The sequence below is a fragment of the Electrophorus electricus genome, chromosome 8, assembly GCF_041902795.1.
Source record: "Electrophorus electricus isolate QZ-2024a chromosome 8, ASM4190279v1, whole genome shotgun sequence".
NCBI lineage: Eukaryota > Metazoa > Chordata > Actinopteri > Gymnotiformes > Gymnotidae > Electrophorus > Electrophorus electricus.
Window position 1 is genome coordinate 11,255,512 of NC_137504.1, and position 21,664 is coordinate 11,277,175.

Here is a 21,664-nt window from a genome sequence, read left to right on the forward strand (position 1 = left end):
AAAACTAAGTAAAATTGTGCCTGAAATAACTGTGTTTATTTAAAACAAGTCTTAGGTTTGTGGACCCTTCATGGTTTATTCTCTCCCTACGGTATATTTTACCCATCACTACCAACACCCATCAGAACTGTCAATCAGACAGAGACATTCACTGTATATATAGTCAATAATATGTTGCTAAGGGTGAAATATCACAGTTTTGTTTAATCTCATCTTTACTGCCAGTAATTCTCAACCATAAGGTATTTGTATTAATGTTTCCAACTCTTTCTTTGTATTACCTTGATTTTAGGCACCTGTTTCCTATATAGGAACACAGTAAACAGCACAGTGATCACACCCAAGCACCCAGCACTGTAGTGCTAACGAGAGACCGCTCAGCTTCGGAACTGACCTGCTTGGTTGTAGATGCATTTTCATAGGCATAGTCATAGAGATCATGTGAAAGTCGTGTGGTCCTATAGTTAAGCAAATCAATCTTTTTTTTCTTATGTATTTTCTTTTATATTTCAGAATCATGTGTGGACTTAAAAAATCTATCATCATCATCATAAAAAAAAAAAAAACACGCAACTTACAAACGTGCTTTGTCATCTACTCATAAAATGCATCCTAGCCAGCACAAGCTGTGTGAATCACTGCCATCAAGCCAAAACTACAAATTGTTTGCTTATCATTTTTCCCTCAGCACCACTGATGTTCAAGCTTGTTCAGTGACAGATTTACTTTGTTGGAACACATCGTAGTCACTTGGCTGGTTGTCAGCTCAAAAATGAGAAAGTCTTGCCAAGAGAGACAGAGAACCTGTTGATGCCACAGGGAAAAAAGAGGAAAACTTTATCACTGTCAATGGGTACAACAACCAGTTACCCTGATTTCATCCTACTGTAAACAAAGGAGCTTCCAGGCAGAGGTTGCCACCAGCCTGATTATTGTGCATACACAAACGGGTCACCCATCACTTAATCCCACTCCATCGCTACCACACAAGAGAGTCTATGTTGAAGTTCCAGATGATATTTGCACCAACTAGGTTGCACACTGACCTGTGAAATGTGACAAGTGTGATCACTGTAAAGTCTACAAAGTCAATGTGGCCACCATCCTCTGGGGCGAAACGTAATGTGCATCTTCACTGAGGGAAGTAATAAAGGATGTAATGATGGTTTGAGCATGGTTCTGATAATACAAAAGTTTTGCTTCCCTTCAACCCCTTTAATTCTCAACAGTTTTTGCACTATGTACATATTCTACAGCTTGTTGAAGGTGGTTTTACGTATTTTTTATATAGTTTGCACATTTTTTCACACCTGAAAAATAATTTGTTTCCATGTTTAACCAGCAGTGTTGCTAATGCTAATAAAAAGGCGAATCTGCATTATTAAGCAAAAAACGAGGCATATTAAGCAAAAATGAGACATTACGGGTCTTTAACACTAGGGGGTAGAATTACACACACACACACACACACACACACACACACACACACACACACACACACACACACACACACACACAAAAATAAATAAATATATAAAATTCAGAAATGTGCTCCATGTGGTCCATTTGGTCTGTTTTAAATCTCCCATCATTTTTCCTTTAATGTTAACTGGGTACAGGTTCTTATGGGATAATATGAATTTGAATTAGTATTAACAAAATATTATTAAATACTAAAAGATATTTTATAACATAGCATACTTCAATGTCCAAAGAAAATTCACTAACATTTAGGCTGACCTAACTTACATGAAAACATGACATTTTATGTTTTATAAATAAAAATAAACACATAAACACATTAATTACAACTAAAATAACATGTATTAAAAGCTCAAATCAAGTCTACGTATTTAGGACAATGTAATAATAATAATAATAATAATAATAATAATAATAATAATAATAATAATAATTTATTTTTGGAGGGTTTGTTCTAGTGTATAATGCTGGTTTTGTAAAGGTGATCTCCACAGAAGATGTCTTTGTCACAACAGACTTCCTTTGAGTGGATGATGTAAAATGTGTGATGAGACACATAAAATAAATGTGTGGGAAAAAGTGTAGTTACTAGAACATCAACATAAAACACATTACACAACATTAAATGCAATAATAACATCAACGCAATTGTTAACGAAGAACAGCAAAGATTCACTGATGGTAGAATGTTCATTTATAATTTAATTTTAAACCATCTTTACACAACAGTGAATATTTAGCATAGAACACAGACTAACCAATGGTTCTCATTTCATGTTGCAATGTATAAATGATAGGCATTTTTAATTATACACTTTGACAATTCCTTACATAACTACTAAGGAAATGTCCTAAAAGTAGGAAAATATTAATGATATTACACAGTTCCTGCCTACACCATCCTGCAAAAAATATTCTGGTTAAATAAATTGTGGTATTTGTTGCATAAATGATAACTTGCACTGAAGATTTAAATGGAATCGTGTTAATAACACCATCCCATGGACAGGTGAGAGAATTTATCATATTTATCATATTAAAACAGAATGGTTTTTAAACTCCACTAAAATACCGAGAGTACACACTGTGGTGCTTCTGCCTGTATTCCTGGGAGATTAGTGGGGTTTGTGTACTTTATAATTTGTATATACAAGTCATTTGATTACAAAAAAAAGAGGCTATAAACTAATGGAAAAGAGGGGGCACCCGGATTTGAACCGGGGACCTCTTGATCTGCAGTCAAATGCTCTACCACTGAGCTATACCCCCACTTGTATAAAGCTCTCATAGTTCCATTCTTAAGTCTTACTTAATGTTTATGAAAGAATGTTTTATGTATAATTTGTGCTTTTGCTAGGACAGACATTTGTTTTTATTTCGCAGGTCGGTAAATAATAATGCTTGTATTAACTTTTGAGTCTGAAAATATTCGTAGTGTAACCAGATATGACGTTGGTTACTAGAAACACAATAACAAGCGGTTCCGGAGTTGAACAGGAAACACTTCTTTGCTACCCTAGCTAGCTAAAACATAGGGACTCTTAGAAGACACTGTGCTTAAAATGGTAACGTAGAGTCGAATATTAATGTTTTTCATTTGTCATCACTTAGGTTTTCGTATTATATGTCCAGACTGTACATTTTAGTCCGTTTTGTGTTTAGTGTAGCTCGTAGCGTTAATGCTAATGAGATGTTGGTCTAGTTTGTGTAGCTAGCTAGCTAACTAGGTGGCGGTTAGTCAGCTAGCTAGTTAACGAAAACATTTTTGTTTTGGCTTTACAAGTTACCTAGATTATCAAAGGGCAACTAACTGGTGTTTCGCAAAATAAAATCGGTCTCTCTCTATATACTATAGGCTATTTAATATGCTTTAATTTAATATGCTTTAATCTGTTAATTTTAGTTAGCGATATGTGATGCGTCATTCTCTTGGTACAGTTATGCACTTTCTGTTTTGCAACACGCTCAAATAGGACTTCGGAATTGTAGTTAACTAGAGTTGTAAATGGATTGTTCTTAAATTGTTTTGATCTTTCTCTTATTCGTTTAGTTTTTGGTTTCGGCGTCGTTTTTAAACGATAGGCATATTGTTTTTGCAGAACACTCGTGGTCTCCGCTCACAACTGAAGGACAGTGTCCCAGTGGCAGGTCTTTGCCCGCAGGCAGGACCTTATGGTATACAAGACACACTGCGTATGGGGTGAGGATTAGATTAGACAGCTTTGTTTAACAAATCAGAGTTCATGTCTCTTCTTGTACTCACGAGTAATTTTGTGACTTCAGGTTCTCAAGCGTTAAAAATGAGCTTCTCCCCAGTCATCCATTGGAGCTCTCTGAGAAAAATGTGAGTATAATTTCTTTTTGGGCAAAACAAGCCCCCAGTGTCCCCACTTTCTGGATTAGGAATGAGAGAAGTCATAATATTGTGAAATTAGGTATATTTATTAAAACTAAATATGGGTCTTTTTGCTCTTTGTATTAAAAATGTCTCTTTAAATAGACTCGCATAACATGTTTTTGTGAAGATAATTTACCATCTCACGTCTAAATGCTGGCTTTGTGGTTTCTACTCATAGTTCCAACTTAACCAGGACAAAATGAACTTTTCCACACTAAGGAACATTCAAGGACTCCATGCTCCACTGAAGCTTCAAATGGAGTACAGAGCTGCCAAACAAGTGAGAATGTGTTCAGTTTGCACTTAATGCCATCATCATGTGGAACACATTTTAAATGTTTTTCTTAAAACTGAAAACTGGCCCTGTATAGCATGCGTCATGTCAACCAGAATTTACTACACTGTAAGTAATGATTCTGCAGTCATCACCTAAAGGGGAAATGGGTAAGTGAGGAATGTTTTTGTGTTGCGTGTCATGATTTTAATTTTTGTTTTCTGTAGATTCAACGTTTGCCATTTCTGCCAAGTTCAAACCTGGCCCTAGATACACTTAAAGGCACCGATGAGAGCATTGGCTTTGAGGACATCCTTAATGGTAAAAGAAGTTGATCCCACTTATTTCTTATTGTCTAGAGAACGAATCAGCTGTTTGTCATGTAACAGAAAATGCTATTATGTTGTGATCTCAGAATGAGATGGGAATAGCAATATTGTAAATGGTGTTTTGGAAAGCTATTCTTGAATGCACTAGAAGAACAAGCTATCACATCTCTGACTTCAAGGTCATCTGTAATATGTGTTTTGTTTTTGTTCCAGATACTGCACAGTGTGAGGTGACGGGAGAGCCACACATCATGACGGAGTACAAACTTGGTCTGCTTTGATCCCATTGGTTTTGTATCACTAAGTGGTTTCATCTTTTCCCTTTAGATTCTGAACTGAGCTTGGCTAATGTGTTTCTAATAAAAATATAAATGTTTAATATGACTCAGTATATATTCTGCACTCATCATTACAAATTGTTTTTTGAAAGGTTGAATCAATAGTTTTTTTTGTAATTACTGAAACACAGACCTAGATGAAGTACAACAGATAAATTCTCAAAAGTTAATACATATTAGTAACATGCAAACCAGATGAACTATCATACCAAAGTGTCAGTGTCAGCTCAGAAAAAATAAAACAAAACCCAGTTCACAGAATGCAGGCTTTTACATGAAAACAAGGAGCAGCACAAATGTAATCTCCTCAGTTTATTGAAAAGGGTCTTTTTCCCTCCTTCAAATGACAAGTTTTGATATTCTGATTTTTATGAGTGATACATAAACTTTATAAACTCACAAACATGCTTAAAATAAAATGGTATGTACATAAAATTAACAAAATGTAAATGTAGTAAAACACTTTTACAATTACTCAGGTTATATACGGTATATATTATACGTACATAAATGTAAATATTAAAGATACACCTCATCCTGAAAAGATTTAGAATTAGGATGGATCATTATACATTCTCAAATTTAACTCTGATGTCAATATATATAAATCCTGTAAAAGTAAAATGCGTTAATTGAAAAATTATGCTATGTAAATCAAACACTAACCTTTAATATGTAATATGCCATTCAATGAAATACACTGAATTTTAATGTAAAGCTCAAAACGATTTGTGACTATATGTAAAAGTATTTACATAAGAGTTAATTTCCTTAGTCAAGCTTTTCCTCTTGGAAGAAATCCGCAGCATTGAGGTGCTCCTGAAACTCCTCATATTGCTTTACAAAAATAAACAAATAGAAAAATTAGTATTGCAGGATCAACAAGCAAATGAAAAACACTTTCTGTAGTCTGCACATGAAATATATATGAACATTGGACAAACTACAGACCTCAGTAATCCAGCCTCCCTCCTGCAGTTTGTTGAACACCTTGTTAACTATGTCCTTTACTGGCTCGTCTTCGTCTCCGCCCTCCTGCTCCTCTACCCCTTTCTGAGCCTCCAGTGCAGAGCGGCAGCGCTCAGACAGATGGTACTTGAAATGCTTCAGTGCGTGGTACACCTCAGTACGGCTGGCGCACACTGAGCCCACAAGGAAACTCTAATTTGTAATTAAGACACAGAAGGGTGTTCAGTATCAGTGTTCTTTCTACCAAAGTAACACCATATTTTCTGTAAAAATGTTATTGTTGTATTAAAGCTACAATAAAGTATTCAGGAACAAGAACACTGAATTTTCAAAAATGTGTAACATTGAAGGAACTGTCTGATGAAATGTTCCACTTACCCCAAATCTGGCCAATCAGCTGAGACCTGTTTGGTGTCCAATGCTTTGTTTATTAGTTTTGCACTGGAGCTACAAGGTTAACCATTTTACCCACAATCTTTACTGTATTTACATGCTCACATTTTCACACACTTGTCTCAGTCTGCATTCAGTCCTTCATTAATGACACACAGACTTGCTGATGTGGTGTCAGACTCTATGTTTCACTGTAATCTATAAACATGAACCAAACTTCACTGTATAACTGAATACTATAATGTTAGGGGTGCCGCCATTTTGGACAAACAGAATCACTTTCTTCCTTTAAAGGTGAAGCTGCACTGGAAATCCAAGTGAGAAAATAGTTCTAGTTCTACTTTGAATGTAAATTTGTAAATGCAAACCATCTGTGCCATTTTACAAAATAATGTATTTATAATGAAGTCACATGCTTAATGTCATTTGAAGCAAATATGAAGATTTGGTCATATAATGGAAAAAAGAATTTGTGTGTGAAATGGCTTGTAATACATGCTAGCTACATTTGCCTTCAGTGCAAAACTAATAAATGTTAAAACAATACATATGGCTGGGCTGATCAGATACATTTGGGGTATGTAAAAAAAATTGCATAACATTTCGTAAAACCAGTATTTAAGCAGTAATCAAACCCTATTTATAAAGCACTGTGCTGTTCATCATCTTTAGCTTAAATAAATTTTACCCAGTTGTGCTGGATCACAACAATGGTGTGCTAAGGTTTGGCAAGTTGTAGACACCGATATAAAAGACCTACCGCATTTAGTCATTAAAATAGGAAGCAGTGCGATGGGTGTCACCTGTGAGTCATCGGGCATGAAATGGTCCTCCTGCAGGGTGTCGCTGTGATACAGCTGTCCAGAGAGATGCACGCTGAAGCGGCCGTTTCTGTGGAGCTCGCAGGCCTCGCAGCCCTTCGTGCGGATGTTCACCATGGTAATCCGCACTTTGGGGTAGCACTCCACGCGTTCCTTATCAAGAGCAAGCCACAATTTAGAAAGGGTCCACCCTTTACTACATACACCATGCACTAGAGACTTGCACACATTTGTCCAACAGTGGTAATACCGTGCAGTTCTCCAGTGTCCGTAGATATGGAAAAACAAAATCCTGGTAACAGTATTGGAATGATAATAAAATTTTCCTCAAACGAGCAGGCCTATATATGTACACCATGTGGATTATAGATCTTGCTGGGCCTGTGTGTCATTATTTGTTCTCAGTCCAGCAACATCTGGTGGTGTGGTAGTCCATGCTGTAAAATGGTGAATAACACCAACATACTTCATGTCTATGAAGTACCAGTGACTACGGCAGTGGGGATGGTGTAATGCATTTTGTAATGGGTTGTAGACAGTGTTAGGGCATGCAGAAATAGGGTGGAGATGGAGTGGGGATTGTTTTAGGGTATGTGGACATGGGAACATTTTTATCCCAGAGCAGCTCTCAGCTATGCAGTGCGGTCGTGACACCATATTGGTGCTTGCTGTAGGGCTGCATCTCACTTTGTAGCGGTCCTTCCAGCGACTCCTCTGCTTCAGGTTTTCCAAGCGCGGGAGCACCAGTCGCTCGTCAAAGTGGTGCAGCGATGATTTCATCTCTTGTGCGTAGCGCTTCGTCCGCTCTCCATCTGCAGTTGTAAGTGGAAAGTCAACTGACGAATCCACAACCAACCAAACCATATGACTCAATCATCAATAAAGGCCAGGTGCAGACATCAATTTTCACCAGGAAAACCAGACAAAGCAGAAAAAAAAAATACCATAAAGTGACTTGAGGAAGGATGCGTCCAGCACATTGATCAGCAGTGCTTTGACCACCACCTGAAAGTGGGTCAACTGAGATCCAGTAATGACTATGAAGGAGAAGGTTCAAAGAGCTGTTAGGTCAGTTTATTTTACATCCAGATTACAGGCAAAAAAACTACTGATTTACGCTAGAAGCAAAACGTAAGTCAAACACAGAAGTAATGGGAGACGTTTTCTCTGTCCACAGCTACAGCAGTTATACTCAAACAGAATACTTACACTGGCGTGGAAGATGAGAGAGAAAGTCTTTGTCCTTTGTTTTCTCTGCTTCATCCTCTTCCGCCTCCCCTTTCTGTTCATCTACGATGAAGTCCTTCAAGCTGTCACTGTCTTCCTGCTTTTCTTCTTCACTGCTGTCCATCAAAGGCTTGGTATCCTCTTCACTGGAGCTCTCTCCCGAATCCTCTGCTTTGCCCTCATCTTTTCCTTTATCCTCCTCACCTTCCTCCTCTTCTGAACCCTAAGTGGGAAATAGTGAGATTTTTCCAAGATTTGCGAAGTGTAAGCAAGTGAAACCAAGACGTGTGTGACAGGAATATCTCAGCTGTCTTACCAAAGTTCTGCGCCTGCGTCGCGGGGTAACTGACGTTCTCTTCTTTGACAGTTCCATTAGCTTCTTGTTTCGCTCCCTCCTCTTCGCAGCAGCTTCTTTAACCTCTGCTTCTTTTTTCTTCTCCTTAATTGCCTCGTCCTCGGAATCTGGAAGCTTCAGGCGTTTTCTCTGTAAAGCTTTTCTGCGAGGCTCGGCCCCGACGTCGCTCTCGGACGAACCACTCGAGTCGTCCTCCAGGGCTCTTACGCTCGTAGACCTCTTGCGCTGCCTGCGAGGCGCGGCGCAATTTTCATCTGTCTCGGTACTGTTATCTCCATCGCTTTCGCGTTTAGGTCGATAGGAGCTGTCAGAGCTGTAAGATCCATCGTCAGACTCCCGGTACTCGCTTTCTGAACTAACACTAGTTGTGCTGGCGTATGATCCTTCATCGCTGTCATCGAGAAGTTGGTCGATCATATTCACTCGCGTCTTTTTCTTGTCAATGCGGGACTTTGGCGGAGCACATTTCCGTCGTAATCCAAAGAGCTTGCCCACGCTTTTCATCATTTTTGCAGAGGGACGATGTGATTAAACTAGTTACCAGGAAGAAAACGGCCTGCCTGCCGCTAGGTAGTTTAGCTAACACGCAAATTTTAGCACACATTCACTCAATGCTTGCATAACTCGCTAGCGAGCTAGCTCGTTTGCTGTTAGCTAGCTAGGTTAGCTAGGTTAGCTAGCTAGTACGTGGACGCGTGAACAAATGACTCAATCAGAAAGCGAAAAGAATTTATATGAATTGACTGTCTAACAATACTGACAGTTTTCAAAGTTCAAAAACGCACGTTTAAACTACGCTATTAAACCACATGTCCCGCGTTTCTTGGGGGTGTGTGTCTGTTTTGGTTTTACAGTCTACGCGTTTCCTGCATGAACTGCTCATATGTTAGATGAGCGCCATCTAGAAGTGGGAAGAACAGGCACTTCTTTTGTTTTCTTGTTACGTGAATACGTCAGAGTAGTTGTCAGTGTTTTGAAATAATTGGTAAAGGTGAATATCAGCTTTTAAATAGTAAATGTGATAAACAAGTGTTTCATTTATTGTACAGGCCTACTGTAGATGAATATATACTACTCACGTAATTAGACTAAAGACGCATGAGAGCAAACCTCTTTCAGTACGTTTTTATTATATAACTAACGGCAGAAATGTTACTGTTTGAATGAAACAATAATGATTTTGTGAATTGGACATTTCAGACAAATAAATCATAAGTATCCTAAAAGCTAAATGATATCACCTAGTAACAAATTTAAAATATTATGACCAGATGGAGATTTTGCCATCAGATGCTGCAGATAATAAGTATTCTCCTTTATGGTCAAAAATTACGCTCTGAACAGCATCGGTATGTCCACACAAACTGGACACATGCAAAGATGCCACTTCAACCAGTTTCACTGAGCCATCATTATTAGCAACTGCCAGCAGCCGTCCATTTGGACTGAAGGCCACTTGGTTGCTGGGATGTGGCCCAATATCCATAGTCACCATGGTTAACATATTCCTCACATCCCATAACTTCACCACACCATATGAGTCACAGGAAGCGACGGTGTCTCCCACAGCATTGAAGGCTGCGCTGTTGCAGGAATTCTTGTGGCCGTAGAAGGTCTGGGCGCAGAGGCCAGCGCGGGTGTCCCATAGAGACAGGGTCTTGTCAGCTGAGCAGGTGAGGAGGATGTTAGAGAAGGGCAGGAACATGACGCTGTTGACCGAGTCGACGTGGCCACGCAGGGTGTGGCGGCAGCGCTCGCTGTTCAGGTCCCACACTTTGACCGTGTTGTCCATGGAACATGAGGCCACAAAGTTGCCACAAGAGTGGAAGGAGCAGCCCCAGGTGGCATGCACGTGACCCTCCAGGGTGAGCACACAGCACCCTTTGGTAAAGTCCCAGATCCTCACTGTGGTGTCCCCGCCGGTGGTGGCCAAGCAGCCCCCGTTGGGATGGAAGCTACAGCAGGACAGCCAGTCGGTGTGACCCTCTCCTGTCATTATCATCTCACCTTCTGGTATTCCCCAAAGCCTCCAGCGTTGATCGTCACTGGCCGAGGCCACGACCAGCTTTCGGGGATGTAGAGCAAGGCAGCTCACAGCCATGGTGTGGGCTTTGAAGGCCTTGGTCAAGGAGAAGCCAGAGACTTTGGTGCTTTGAGCAGACAGAGCTTTGATTTGGGGCAGTAAGGGATTCACACGTGTGCTGGCTGGGAACTCAGAGTCTTTTGGATGTCCATTAGCCATGCTCTTGGTTGGCTCTTTGGTGGGGTCGTAAGAAGCTAGCCCATCATCTCCAGGTCTTCTACTTCTCTCTGGACTACGCTGGACCTTCTGTTGTCCATTTTGTGAAGAGTGCATTTTACATGTGCTGTCCAGGTTATGAACTTGACCAGATATTCTGTCCCTCTCAATACTGATCAGCATCTTCTGCCTCAGAACCATCTGGTACTTCTCGTTCAGTTGTCTCAAAGCAGGCTCGTAGGATGCATAGTGTTTCTTCAACCGTTTAATGTCCTCGATCAGTCTGTTTTTCTCTTGGACGACGCGCGTGTGTTGCAGACGATGAAAGTCGCGCTCCTTTTGAAGTTTCACAATTGTCTCTCCGGCTTGGAATGCCGCCTGCTTATAGTTGTCTCGCTCTCTTTGAATGTTTTTCAGCTCATTATCCAAGAGCTGGTTGTGCGTATAGGCGTCAGGTATGAATCCAATCTGCTCTGTTTTAAGCGTCCCTTTTTGTAACATTTCAAACCATTCTGTTTGGAAGCAATCTAATGTCCTGTGCATTCCCATTTTAGCAAGAAAATTGCGGAGAAAATCATCTACAACCTCAGGGATGGCCGTTATCGGCTGCTTGTCTGAGGACGGTCGCTGTATTACAGATTCCGAGCCATCAAAGCGATCACGCAAAGCCTTAACTGCAGCTTCCAAATCCTCTTCTCCTTCGCTTATACTCTCCTCTTCGACAGTAATCTCCTCATAATCAAAACCATCTTCAGAGTCTTCTGGAATGGATACTTTTTCTAGGTAGTATGGCCCATCAACCGATTCTTCTGCCGTCTCATTTGTTGCCATTTTTTATCGTTCTTGTCCCTCGTGCTATTTAGTTTATTATCGCTTGTGTACTGTTACCATGGGCACGGGAATGGATACGACGCGATTGTCCTAGTCCGATGGAAAACTTAACCTGTTGTTGGCAGATAATAGCCAACACCTGAAATTCAAATGAAAAATAAATGAATAAAAACCTAAAACAAATAAGCAAACAAAAAAACTACGTTCGGATTGACCATAGGACTAAACAAAATGACTTCGTTAGTGTCTGTGTGAATAGGCTAGGTTTCATTAAAAAAAAAAAAAGAAATATTCATGTTTTTCACTTGAAAAGCGTATATTAGCCTAAAGGTTTTGTAAGACCTGTGTGTTCTTTATGAGTGTTCATATCGGGGTTGTAATTACCATAAACTGTGCAGCAGGCGGCGCGCAGCCACCGTAAGCCTAGTAATATCACAATAATTTGTCAATGGACATATGAACTTCCCAAATAAATCTAAAACCTGTCACGAACTGCCAGCTTATTGGCTATCTTACTGACTGATTGACGGACTGACTGACTGACTGACTGCGTGAATGAATGAATGAATGAATGAATGACTGAATGAATGAATGAATGAAAGATTAAATTAAAAATTATATTTTGTCTATCGGAAAGACATTTACTATGTTTTATTAAAAAAAATGCAAACGAGTCGTAGCCTTCGTGATCCTTCTTGGTTATATTAAGAAAAAACAATTACAGCTGTGTGGTGAAATCCGAAAACGTGTCTAAAATGTCTTAGGTTTACTACGACTTTTTTGCGGTGTAAAACCAGGCCTGAAGGCTGGTCGGTTTCACTAGAATTTGCTTGTCGCATTACATTACCGACCTATTGTGAGACGAACTCATCCATGTTGACCGGGTCTTTAAATCGAACTAATGGCATGGAGCCTTTCTTTGGATGTCCAATCAGATGTCGGGACTGGGAAGCTAAAACATCAGTAGCCTACAAATGTCAGTGTGACAGGGGGGTTGGGGCGCAGGCAACAAGTCCGTGATAGAGTGGGTTGCATATTCCCCCCGTCCATGAGCCCCAACGACATGAGCTCTCAAGCAGAAGATGATATCCGCGATCAAGCAGCCTGCAAGTGCAAATCGTCAACTTTATTATCGTCCTATTGCATTGATAGTATCCTCGGCAGGAGAAGTCCTCTTAAAGTCAGAGTTCTTGAAATACAAAGTTTGACAGCACCGCTTCGAACACAGGAGTGCATTCATTCAAACGAAGGTGCGTATTTGGAGTGCTTTTAAACTAATAATAATCGGAGTAATGGAATTCCAAAAATGTCATCTTAATCTTAATGACATCTTAATTATACCACACGTTACGACCCAATTTTTACATATTCAAGTTAAAAAGTTAACTTTGAAATCGTAGAAAGCGTTAAAACAGGTTGAAATTGTATTTACCATTCATTAACCGTTGTTTCTATGTACAGCTGTGCCAGATATGTGTGTACCACATCAAGCGGACATGTACCTGTCGCCCAAAATGTGCCGCCCGTTTAGTCCATTAAATAAAAATATTCATGAAGACGAAGACGCAACAGGAGAGAGGCTTGTGGAGAGTACGTATGAGAAACTGAAAATCACACAAGCGCCACAGGTCAGCATCAGCCGAAACAAATCCTACCGGGAAAATACGCTGCTCAGTTCTTTCAAGAATAACACTTCTAACCACAAGCCGGACGAAGCTGAGACAAATAAAGGCAGAGCCTGTCGACAGACAAGTCTATCTCCTGGACACGAAGAGGGGTTGAAAGACGAAAATGTAAACTTAAGGGACAGCGAGGACAGCGTTTGTTTGTCAGCAGGCAGTGATGCAGAGGATGGGACATTAAAACGGAAACAAAGGAGATACAGGACTACATTCACAAGTTACCAGCTAGAGGAGTTGGAAAGGGCGTTTCAAAAGACACATTACCCTGACGTGTTCACAAGGTAGGCCTGCAGTAGCTGACGCACTGAATATTTGTATATGCATGGGCCTATTCATTCCTGCCGGCAGAGTGATCTGGTAATACTCGGCTCCCTTTAACCTATGAAACGATACGAAACATCACAAATGTATTAAATAAACCTCTCTTAATGCACAATGCTCAAATAATTGTAATTGACAACTAATCTTGATTTGAATATATGGAAACAAAACAAGCTTAAATATCAACAGATCTATTTGTGTACTTCGTGATTTCCTCAGTTTCATGATTTACTTTTGCATTTAATAAACTAACAATAACGAAAATGGAGAGAATTATAAACATTGTATAAAGCCATGGATATCAAATTACTATTTCACTGAAGTTAGTTCAATTTAATGGAATATGTTTTTAAAATGTTGTAACTTTAGCTACGGTAGGACCGAGCTGTTTACTGTTATGTTCACAAAATCAAACTATATACTAATTAATGGGTTACACAATGTTCAGATTCATATGCTGCATAAAGGAATAATATAGTAAAATATTTAAAATTCTAACGGAAACGATACATTAATATGTCCGAATATTTTAGGCCTAAATAACTGTAAATCGTTCACGTGTAAGAGGTTCACCAGTTTATACATTTGTATTCTTTTTTCCTTTTTCCTCAATGCTATTCAGAGAGGAATTAGCAATGCGACTAGATCTTACAGAGGCGCGTGTGCAAGTAAGTAATTATCCATCTTTTTTTAGTAATAGGAATATTTCTACAATAAAGTTATGGAATTTCACTGTCAAAATATCCCAGAAAAATGTAATAAATCCATTTAAAAGAAATTACAGCTGTCATACAGTCTGATTTTAAGTTAGGCCTGGTTTAATCAAACAAGCGTAGTTTACTTTAGATATGCTACATGACTTATTGAACGTCACATATACTCTAGATCTATGTGCAAGATTTATTTGATTTATTTATTGTTTCTCGTTTTGTTTTAAATTATTGTAGGCTATGTTACTGTATAGTAAAATATTTGAATTAGGTCAAATTGAATTTGCAAATTAATAGAATACAGTTATAGAGTTAACAATTGGAATTTTGTAAAGAAACAAGAAGTTTCGTAAAGAAACAAGGTCTTGGCACCAAGCAATTGTGATTCCGCTGTGGATAAGAGGCGGCAAAGTCTTATATATTCAATATTTTAGTTTATTACTAGTGTCAGGTAGATTTCGTAGAACGGAAGTTTCCCACTATCCTTCACACACACACACACACACACACACACACACACACACACACACACACACACACACTTACACACACTTACTTTTTGCATTACCAATCACAGGCATTTTAACTACAGACAAAACTATTGCACAAATATATACGCGCACATTGTCATTACATACATGTGTTACACTGCCGTCCCCTAATTCGTTCAGTTCCAATCAACTTGAATCATTTCAATTGTAATCAGTTTAGGGATTCGGTATTTCTGTTTGAGTATTTTATAATAATCTCTTTTCTTATTTGACAAGAAATATTATTTATTGAAAAAAAATGCCATTTCCCACAGGTCTGGTTCCAGAACCGACGTGCAAAATGGAGAAAAAGAGAGAAGGCTGGGATTCAGGCCCATCCTCTGGGCCTCCACTTCCCTGGACCCCTCACCACAGGCCAGCCCTTGTGCCATTATTTAGGTGGGAGTCCATTCACCACCAGCCCACACCCAGCCCTTGAGTCAACCTGGCCAGCCTCCTTCCATGGACTAAGCCAGGCTCTCCCAAGTGTTGCGCCCCCCCACAGAATCAGCTCTCTGCTCGGGGCAGCCATGTTCAGGCACCCGGCCTTCATTGGACCGCCCTTTGGAAGGTGAGACTTACCTAAGTTTTATAGCACCATTATTGCTGTAAATTATTCCATAATTGCACTGAACTAATTTGAAATGGCATGTAGTTACGACAGGAAGGAATGAAAGCTCCCACTGGTACTTATAGTGCAAGGGGTTCATGCCTTGTTAAAGAGACAGTGTTTTAATTTGCAATGGCTCTTCAAGTTGTTGTTTCGTATTTCCCCCCAAACCGTATGTTACCATGAAGGCCTTTTTATGACCTCCCATTGTGACGAACAACACTTCTCTTCCATCTCAGACTCTTCAGCAGCATGGCTCCCCTGGTGCTGCAGAGACTACCTCTGCCCCCTGCAGAGGCACCGCTACAGTCCCCCCCTAATGCACCCGATCCCCCTCCCCCTTCTTCCTCCATCCCGGCCACCACCTCTCCACCCGTGGACCGCAGAGCGTCCAGCATCGCAGCCCTGCGGCTCCGAGCCAGGGAGCACTCGGCTCAACTCCGCCAGATCCACATCCCAGTTTGTGATGTTACGGGGAAAATGCCCTAAGGTCTCCCCCTAAAGGCGCCAAAGTCAAACTGCACTACAGCATGGAGCGTACCTCTGGGAGCCCAGCGTGTGAAGAACTGAGCCCTAATACCAAGCCCGACTACTGAAGCTTCACGGCGGCTTTCCTGGACGGATGCAATGCCAAAGGTTCTGCTGCATAAAAACTGGTCTCCCAACAAAGTCCCATATATCTTACAGTCTACTAAAAGATCGCATTTATTGTATTGATAGACAGAATATAGGTAGGATACACTTTAATGGATGGTCTTCTTGTGTTCTGAAAAAGTTTTCTATGTGTTTTATTAAACTTCTGAGCCAGCAATGTGATGTGATAGGCAAAAAGGAAAATAAAGCCCTCGAGGTTAAGCATCGTGCTGTCTTTGAAGCTGTTGCTAAAAGAAAGTTTAAAAACAGGGAGATGGGATGACTATAAATATGATGTCACCTGATTTTGTTGCACCTTGAAATGGAGGAAAAAACAAATGGGTGGGATTGGTCCGAGTTCTACTTTATGGGCGTAGTTCCACACTGCTGCATAGTTGTAATTTTAGCCAAAGAGATTAACTTAAAACAGCTTAAACATTTCCTTTAATAATTAAGGTGGCAGGTGCAGAAGCATGTTTCATGTATTGTTTGTGAAAGGCAGTGGTCTGCAGTTGCAGTTCTTGTTCAGATTCCCCCTGAATCATGTACAAGAGATCAGTGAAAAATATGTATCCGTGAAGCACTGTAACCTGCTGCAGGACATCGTATTCAAGCCTTTTAGGTAACACTTTGATGCAGAGCATAATGGGGATGGTGTTATCTGGCTAGAGAACAGCAGGACTTTGAGCCTTGGTTCCTCCACTCGCATGCATGCAACCTAAATTTGTTTCGCCACTATTCACGCACATTAAGGAGCTTATTTCATTCTCCGTCTCCGGCTTTGCTATGCCCCTTTCAAACAGGGCTCATAGGGATGAATGGTCCTCGCTTGGAAGCCTGGACTTCTTCCAACCAGCTTAATTCCTCCACACTTAAGTCATCATCCAATTAGCTCGGTGTATCAAGTGATTTGTCATCTCATAGACTTCCATTCAAACAAACAAGTGAAGCACTTTGTCAATGAAGCAAGGTCCTATTAGTAACTATGTTCTCTTACACCGAGCCAATCTACAATGCAATGAATAACCGGAACTGATAAATACTAATTCCCTTTCAAAAGAGGTCTTACACAATGTTTTGTCCACCAGGCTATTCAGTGCAGGGCACGTGAAAAGGTGCAAGGCTTAACATAATCAAATGAATCAAACTAATCTATTTGGGTGTTCAACTCAGTCCTAAAGCTGATCAGTGGAAATGGACATTTTCAGCTGCAGGATATTGTGAGCCCAAAAAGAGCTGATGACTTATGGTGGGGAGTGGAGGCATTACTGCTTCTTCCCAAAGTGCAGGTGTCTCCTGTTTAAGGCTCCTAACACAATGAGGACAAAAGAGTTTAACGGCTGAATAAAAGAGTAATAGGGATGTTTAGATGAACTGAGGAACACTGAGGCCAGTGCTGGTCTCCGCATCTAAGGCCAGCTTTAATGAAGTGACATCGAAGAAGGCAAATGTTTTCTTTCATCATGCTGTGGAGATTCCTATTATTTGGGACAACATTCTCTTTGTTTCACATAGGTTGGTAGAAATTAAAGACATGCAAGATGCGATAACATCACGCCTGAAAAATTAAAGGCTGTTTTGAGCTTGATACCCAGTTAAAAGTAGATACATGGCACTGACCCAATACTGTGGAGGGTTATTGACTTTTCCCACCCAGCTTAAGACAAACCTGGCTATTTTCTCCACTGTACAGCTGTGACAAAGCGGAGAGAGAGAGGAGGGGGTACATCTTTGTAACCTCATTTGCAGCAACTTTGAAGCCTGGTGTAAAGAGAGGGGTCTCTTTTTCAGATTTACTGGGTCTTTGTACCTTCTAACATGTTTTTAACCTTTTAAGCCTAAGCAGCAGGAAAGAGAGAGAGAGAGAGAGAGAAAGAGAGAGAGAGAGAGAGAAAGAGAGAAAAAGAAAGAGCATAATGACATAAACCAGTGAGACATGCAATGGCGACAGCTCTTGGCAAAGATAAATAGAAAGAAAATGTTTGCCTTCACCTAGCATAAAAGACTAAGGACAGAAAAAAACAATACATTTTCAACTCTTCCTTAGTTGTTACAGAATGTTGGACTGTGAGACATGTACATTAAAAATAAGATATAGATTATATAGATTCACAAAAGCCCTTTTGCTGTGTGGGGCTTGTTGCCTTGTTTCTGACCCTTTCGTTGTCTCCACATTGCCCTTTCACACCACTGCTTCTGATCCTCAACAGCTGAGCTGACTCCATCGCTTTCTCCTCTCTCTTATGTTTAATCTCTCTCTCTCTCTCTCTCTCTCTCTCTCTCTCTCTCTCTCTCTCTCTCTCTCTCTCTCTCTCTCTCTCTCTCTCTCTGTCTCTTAGGGTTATCAGTCTGAAAGTGGAGAATCTATTAGAGATCAGGTGTTACTGGTTTTGTACAAACACTTATATCTCGTAGGTTTATATCAGATTTAATCAGGATTTCTTTTGCTTTGTTACCTTGGAGAGAAATATATGACAGTGCATGTGACATCAATGAATTTTTGTGAACTTTGTTATTTCTTCACTGGGATCAGTTCCCTGGAATAGTTAAGTTATATATTACCAAAAAAGACAAAGGCACTATCTACAAAAGCATAATTCATATATAAAAGAGTTTAAACAAACCATAAAGAGGTTATCTTAGGTTAAAAAGGTGCCAACTGGAAGTTACAAAGATAAGAACCAATAAATATGAAAATGATACCCCAATCTTTATATCAGGCAACAAAGCTGACACAAATCATGTTACAAAGATGCAGCCCTGTTCTGCTCTCGCTCTTCCACTCCCTTTCCCTGTCTCACGCCCTTTTTAGCTCTCTCTTGCTGTCTCTCCCCTCTCTCTAGCCCTCTCTTTTTCTTTCTGTCTCCCTCTCTCACCACTCCTTTCAATTATTGGAGAAGAATTAACACTAGGCAGTCTGAAGAACTACTCAGGGCAGATATACACCTCATGCTCTGTTTTATTTTCCTGATAAACTCTGTGGCCCTTAATCAAGCAGACAGCACTGCAGTTTTACATGTAGATCAGATGTTTATCGTATTCTTAGCATCTCGATGACGGCCCAATGGCAACTCATTCAACTGTCTCTCCTACTCTCTGTTCGATTTTACTGATGTTCTTATTAGTTTACAATTCTGCTGCCTTTGGTTTCACCCAGTTGAGAGTGCAGCATGTTAATTGTCACCTAAATGACAGCAATAGCGGGTATCTCTGGCTACCTTCTGAAGAGGAGCGATCAGAGATAACTGAGTGCTTTTAAACGCATTCGAGCCCATTCAATTCAGGTCTGCTTAGCCTCTAATCATCATCTAAAAACACCGTCAAACAAATTTCACCCATAATTTGATTGAAGTATATTTGGAAATCACAGCTCTTTTGAGTCAGGTTAACTAAAATCAAATCCCTTTTAGCAGTGTTGACATTTTGATGTGTGCTCCGCAGTTTAAATACATTTTTTTTTTAGTATTTCAAAGAATCATAATGGAATTGCGGTCATTTATTTTCTCAATGGCATGAAATTATACACAACAGAATGAGGTGAGCTCAGCAGGTACTCTGTTCCTGAGTAATCCCTTAAATATAACCAGCCAGGGGAGGACTGAAGTGAGGTTAGCCTTTTATTCTCATGCAGTCTTAAATTACAACTCTTAAATCAACATGGAATTAAAAACGTTTCTGTTAAATGAATAATCAAAAGTCTCTGTGAATACTACTGACAATTTGTAACATTAAAACATTACATTTTGTTTTAAGGGAGTTTGTATTGTGATTGAAGGTTGTTATTTGTTTAAACAATCAATTCAATCAATTAGAAATGAAAGAGGTGAAAGTGATGCTGTTTTGTTGATTTCTATTTCATTTTAGAAAAATTCTTAATTATTCAAGACTATCCAGATTATAGACCTGGTGACTATACAACTGCCGAGTTATGTGTCTGAAAATAGAATGACATTTCTTCTGGGAACTTTGCAATCAGACTTTAGTGTATACAAAATTATGCCAATCAATAAGACAAAATCTTCAGGCATTAGCAAAGAAAAAAAGAGCAAATGAATAAGTATCAATACTGGACAGCAGAGCCTATACCGCAGCCAGTGGTCAGACATGGGCCAGACTGGGGACAGCCTGGAACACTGTTGAAACAATTTTCATCAAGGCCAGTTCTGGAAAAAGAGTACTGAAGTCATATATTCATCAGACTAAACACGAGTCCTGATTGGTGTCACTTGGGTTAGACAAGAAAAGATAGCATTTCAGCATGGACTAGGGTGTGGCAGACCTACTACCAGAATGTATAATCTATTATTGATCTTCTTTTTTAAAAAACTGAAAGGCAGACCTCACAAAACTTTGCATCTACACATACAGAAGTGGAAGGACAGGATATATACTCTATAAAGATTGTTTGACTACCACAATGCAAACTCCATTTGCACCCAGTTACATCTTTTATCTGCCTTTTTTCAAGTTTTGTCCTTTATTTTTTGGGGTGGATTGGAGCAAGGAAGCAGTTGAAAGAATCATGATTGGGCTTGAATTTCAATGTAGTTGCACTGAAATTCAGACAGCATGATCCACAACTGGTCTATATGTAAAACCGCAATGGTATCTGCTTGGTAGAAGGCCATGGAGTTTATCAGGAAGACATTTTGACACGTGAGGTGTGAATCTGCACTTAGAAGCCCAAGTTCATTCTTTCCAATCATTTCTAGCAAAATTTTCTGCCACACCATTCCCCTTCTTTCAGTTATATCCTTCATGTCTCCTTTCAGTAATTCTCAATATACTACTTTATACACTCCGGTACACTGTGATCACAAACAAGCATTTTAATCATTTTGATTTTCTATGATGGCTATTTTTCCATCTTCTATGTTAAGAAATCCATCATCCGAGATAATCTTTAGTTTATTTATCCAGTTAAGATACACGATAATACTTTGACAAGATAATAATAATAATAATAATTATCATAATACTATTCTACTGTATTGAGTTTATTCAGTAGTCAGCCAAAAGCAGTGTAACTGAATTAACATCAATAGTTTTTTTATTTTATGTATATACTGAAGCTTTTTGCTCTGTCTGTCTCTTTTCTCTGACTTTTTCCACTGCCAAATCCCCCCCCCCCCAATAATGATGTTTGATTCAGTCAAGTCTAAACTGCCCCCAGTTATTTATTTTCTGCCTCTGGATTTTGATTCAGCTTCTCTCTCCACTCTTCTGGCCATTTAGTTCTTTTTCTCACCATCTCTCTGTTGCAGCCTCTCAATTGGTCCCCTTTGCTTTTGGGGAAACTCATTGGATTTCTGATATGATCCCTGCTGGGTTTCTGGCATCTTTGGTGGTGATGGAACACAAAGCCTCCATCATTCGTTATCATATCTCCTATGATGTTGTCAAAAATGACATCAGGATCTCTTTGAGAAACAGCTGCAGGATGATTAGGGATAGCTGACTGCAAGCATTTATTGTGCAATCTTATGCCACGAATGTGCTTAGATGGAAACAGGTCATCTCAC

General features: G+C 39.7%; 4 protein-coding genes and 1 non-coding gene across 5 annotated transcripts; 2 read left to right on the plus strand and 3 right to left on the minus strand.

Moving 5' to 3' along the window:
• Nucleotides 1-2,679: 2,679 nt before the first annotated feature.
• trnac-gca (transfer RNA cysteine (anticodon GCA)) lies at nt 2,680-2,751 on the minus strand. Its single transcript has one exon. It is a non-coding gene; the product is annotated as a tRNA-Cys (tRNA).
• Nucleotides 2,752-2,922: 171 nt separating this feature from the next.
• Nucleotides 2,923-4,862, plus strand: pomp (proteasome maturation protein). Its single transcript, XM_027000137.3, has 6 exons — nt 2,923-3,047; nt 3,582-3,682; nt 3,766-3,826; nt 4,059-4,160; nt 4,382-4,475; nt 4,697-4,862. Exons 1-6 carry the CDS (start codon nt 3,045-3,047, stop codon nt 4,762-4,764), a joined length of 429 nt encoding a protein of 142 aa, XP_026855938.1. The 5' UTR covers nt 2,923-3,044; the 3' UTR covers nt 4,765-4,862.
• Nucleotides 4,863-5,118: 256 nt separating this feature from the next.
• ccdc82 (coiled-coil domain containing 82) lies at nt 5,119-9,431 on the minus strand. Its single transcript, XM_027000152.3, has 7 exons — nt 8,548-9,431; nt 8,214-8,454; nt 7,949-8,041; nt 7,692-7,816; nt 6,987-7,157; nt 5,773-5,982; nt 5,119-5,658 (listed from the first exon to the last, which is right to left on the minus strand). Exons 1-7 carry the CDS (start codon nt 9,091-9,093, stop codon nt 5,593-5,595), a joined length of 1,452 nt encoding a protein of 483 aa, XP_026855953.2. The 5' UTR covers nt 9,094-9,431; the 3' UTR covers nt 5,119-5,592.
• A 277-nt stretch (nt 9,432-9,708) lies between these two features.
• On the minus strand, nt 9,709-11,754 carry spag16 (sperm associated antigen 16). The gene has a single exon (XM_027000151.3). It carries the CDS (start codon nt 11,654-11,656, stop codon nt 9,848-9,850), a length of 1,809 nt encoding a protein of 602 aa, XP_026855952.2. The 5' UTR covers nt 11,657-11,754; the 3' UTR covers nt 9,709-9,847.
• An 859-nt stretch (nt 11,755-12,613) lies between these two features.
• Nucleotides 12,614-16,369, plus strand: arxb (aristaless related homeobox b). The gene is made up of 5 exons (XM_027000140.3): nt 12,614-12,906; nt 13,118-13,619; nt 14,282-14,327; nt 15,175-15,470; nt 15,749-16,369. The coding sequence occupies exons 1-5, from the start codon at nt 12,705-12,707 to the stop codon at nt 15,996-15,998; spliced, it is 1,296 nt and encodes a 431-aa protein (XP_026855941.2). The 5' UTR covers nt 12,614-12,704; the 3' UTR covers nt 15,999-16,369.
• The last annotated feature ends 5,295 nt before the right edge of the window (nt 16,370-21,664 follow it).

Coding starts and splice junctions, on each gene's coding strand:
- pomp (XM_027000137.3), top strand. Junction 3,827..4,058: donor TGGAGCTCTCTGAGAAAAAT/GTGAGTATAATT, acceptor TTCTACTCATAG/TTCCAACTTAACCAGGACAA. Junction 4,161..4,381: donor AGTACAGAGCTGCCAAACAA/GTGAGAATGTGT, acceptor TGTTTTCTGTAG/ATTCAACGTTTGCCATTTCT.
- ccdc82 (XM_027000152.3), bottom strand. CDS start 9,093: ATGATGAAAAGCGTGGGCAAGCTCTTTGGATTACGACGGAAATGTGCT. Junction 8,042..8,213: donor CTCTCATCTTCCACGCCAGT/GTAAGTATTCTG, acceptor TCTCCTTCATAG/TCATTACTGGATCTCAGTTG. Junction 7,158..7,691: donor GCTGGAAGGACCGCTACAAA/GTGAGATGCAGC, acceptor GCTCTTGATAAG/GAACGCGTGGAGTGCTACCC.
- spag16 (XM_027000151.3), bottom strand. CDS start 11,656: ATGGCAACAAATGAGACGGCAGAAGAATCGGTTGATGGGCCATACTAC.
- arxb (XM_027000140.3), top strand. CDS start 12,705: ATGAGCCCCAACGACATGAGCTCTCAAGCAGAAGATGATATCCGCGAT. Junction 13,620..14,281: donor TACCCTGACGTGTTCACAAG/GTAGGCCTGCAG, acceptor AATGCTATTCAG/AGAGGAATTAGCAATGCGAC. Junction 14,328..15,174: donor TTACAGAGGCGCGTGTGCAA/GTAAGTAATTAT, acceptor CATTTCCCACAG/GTCTGGTTCCAGAACCGACG.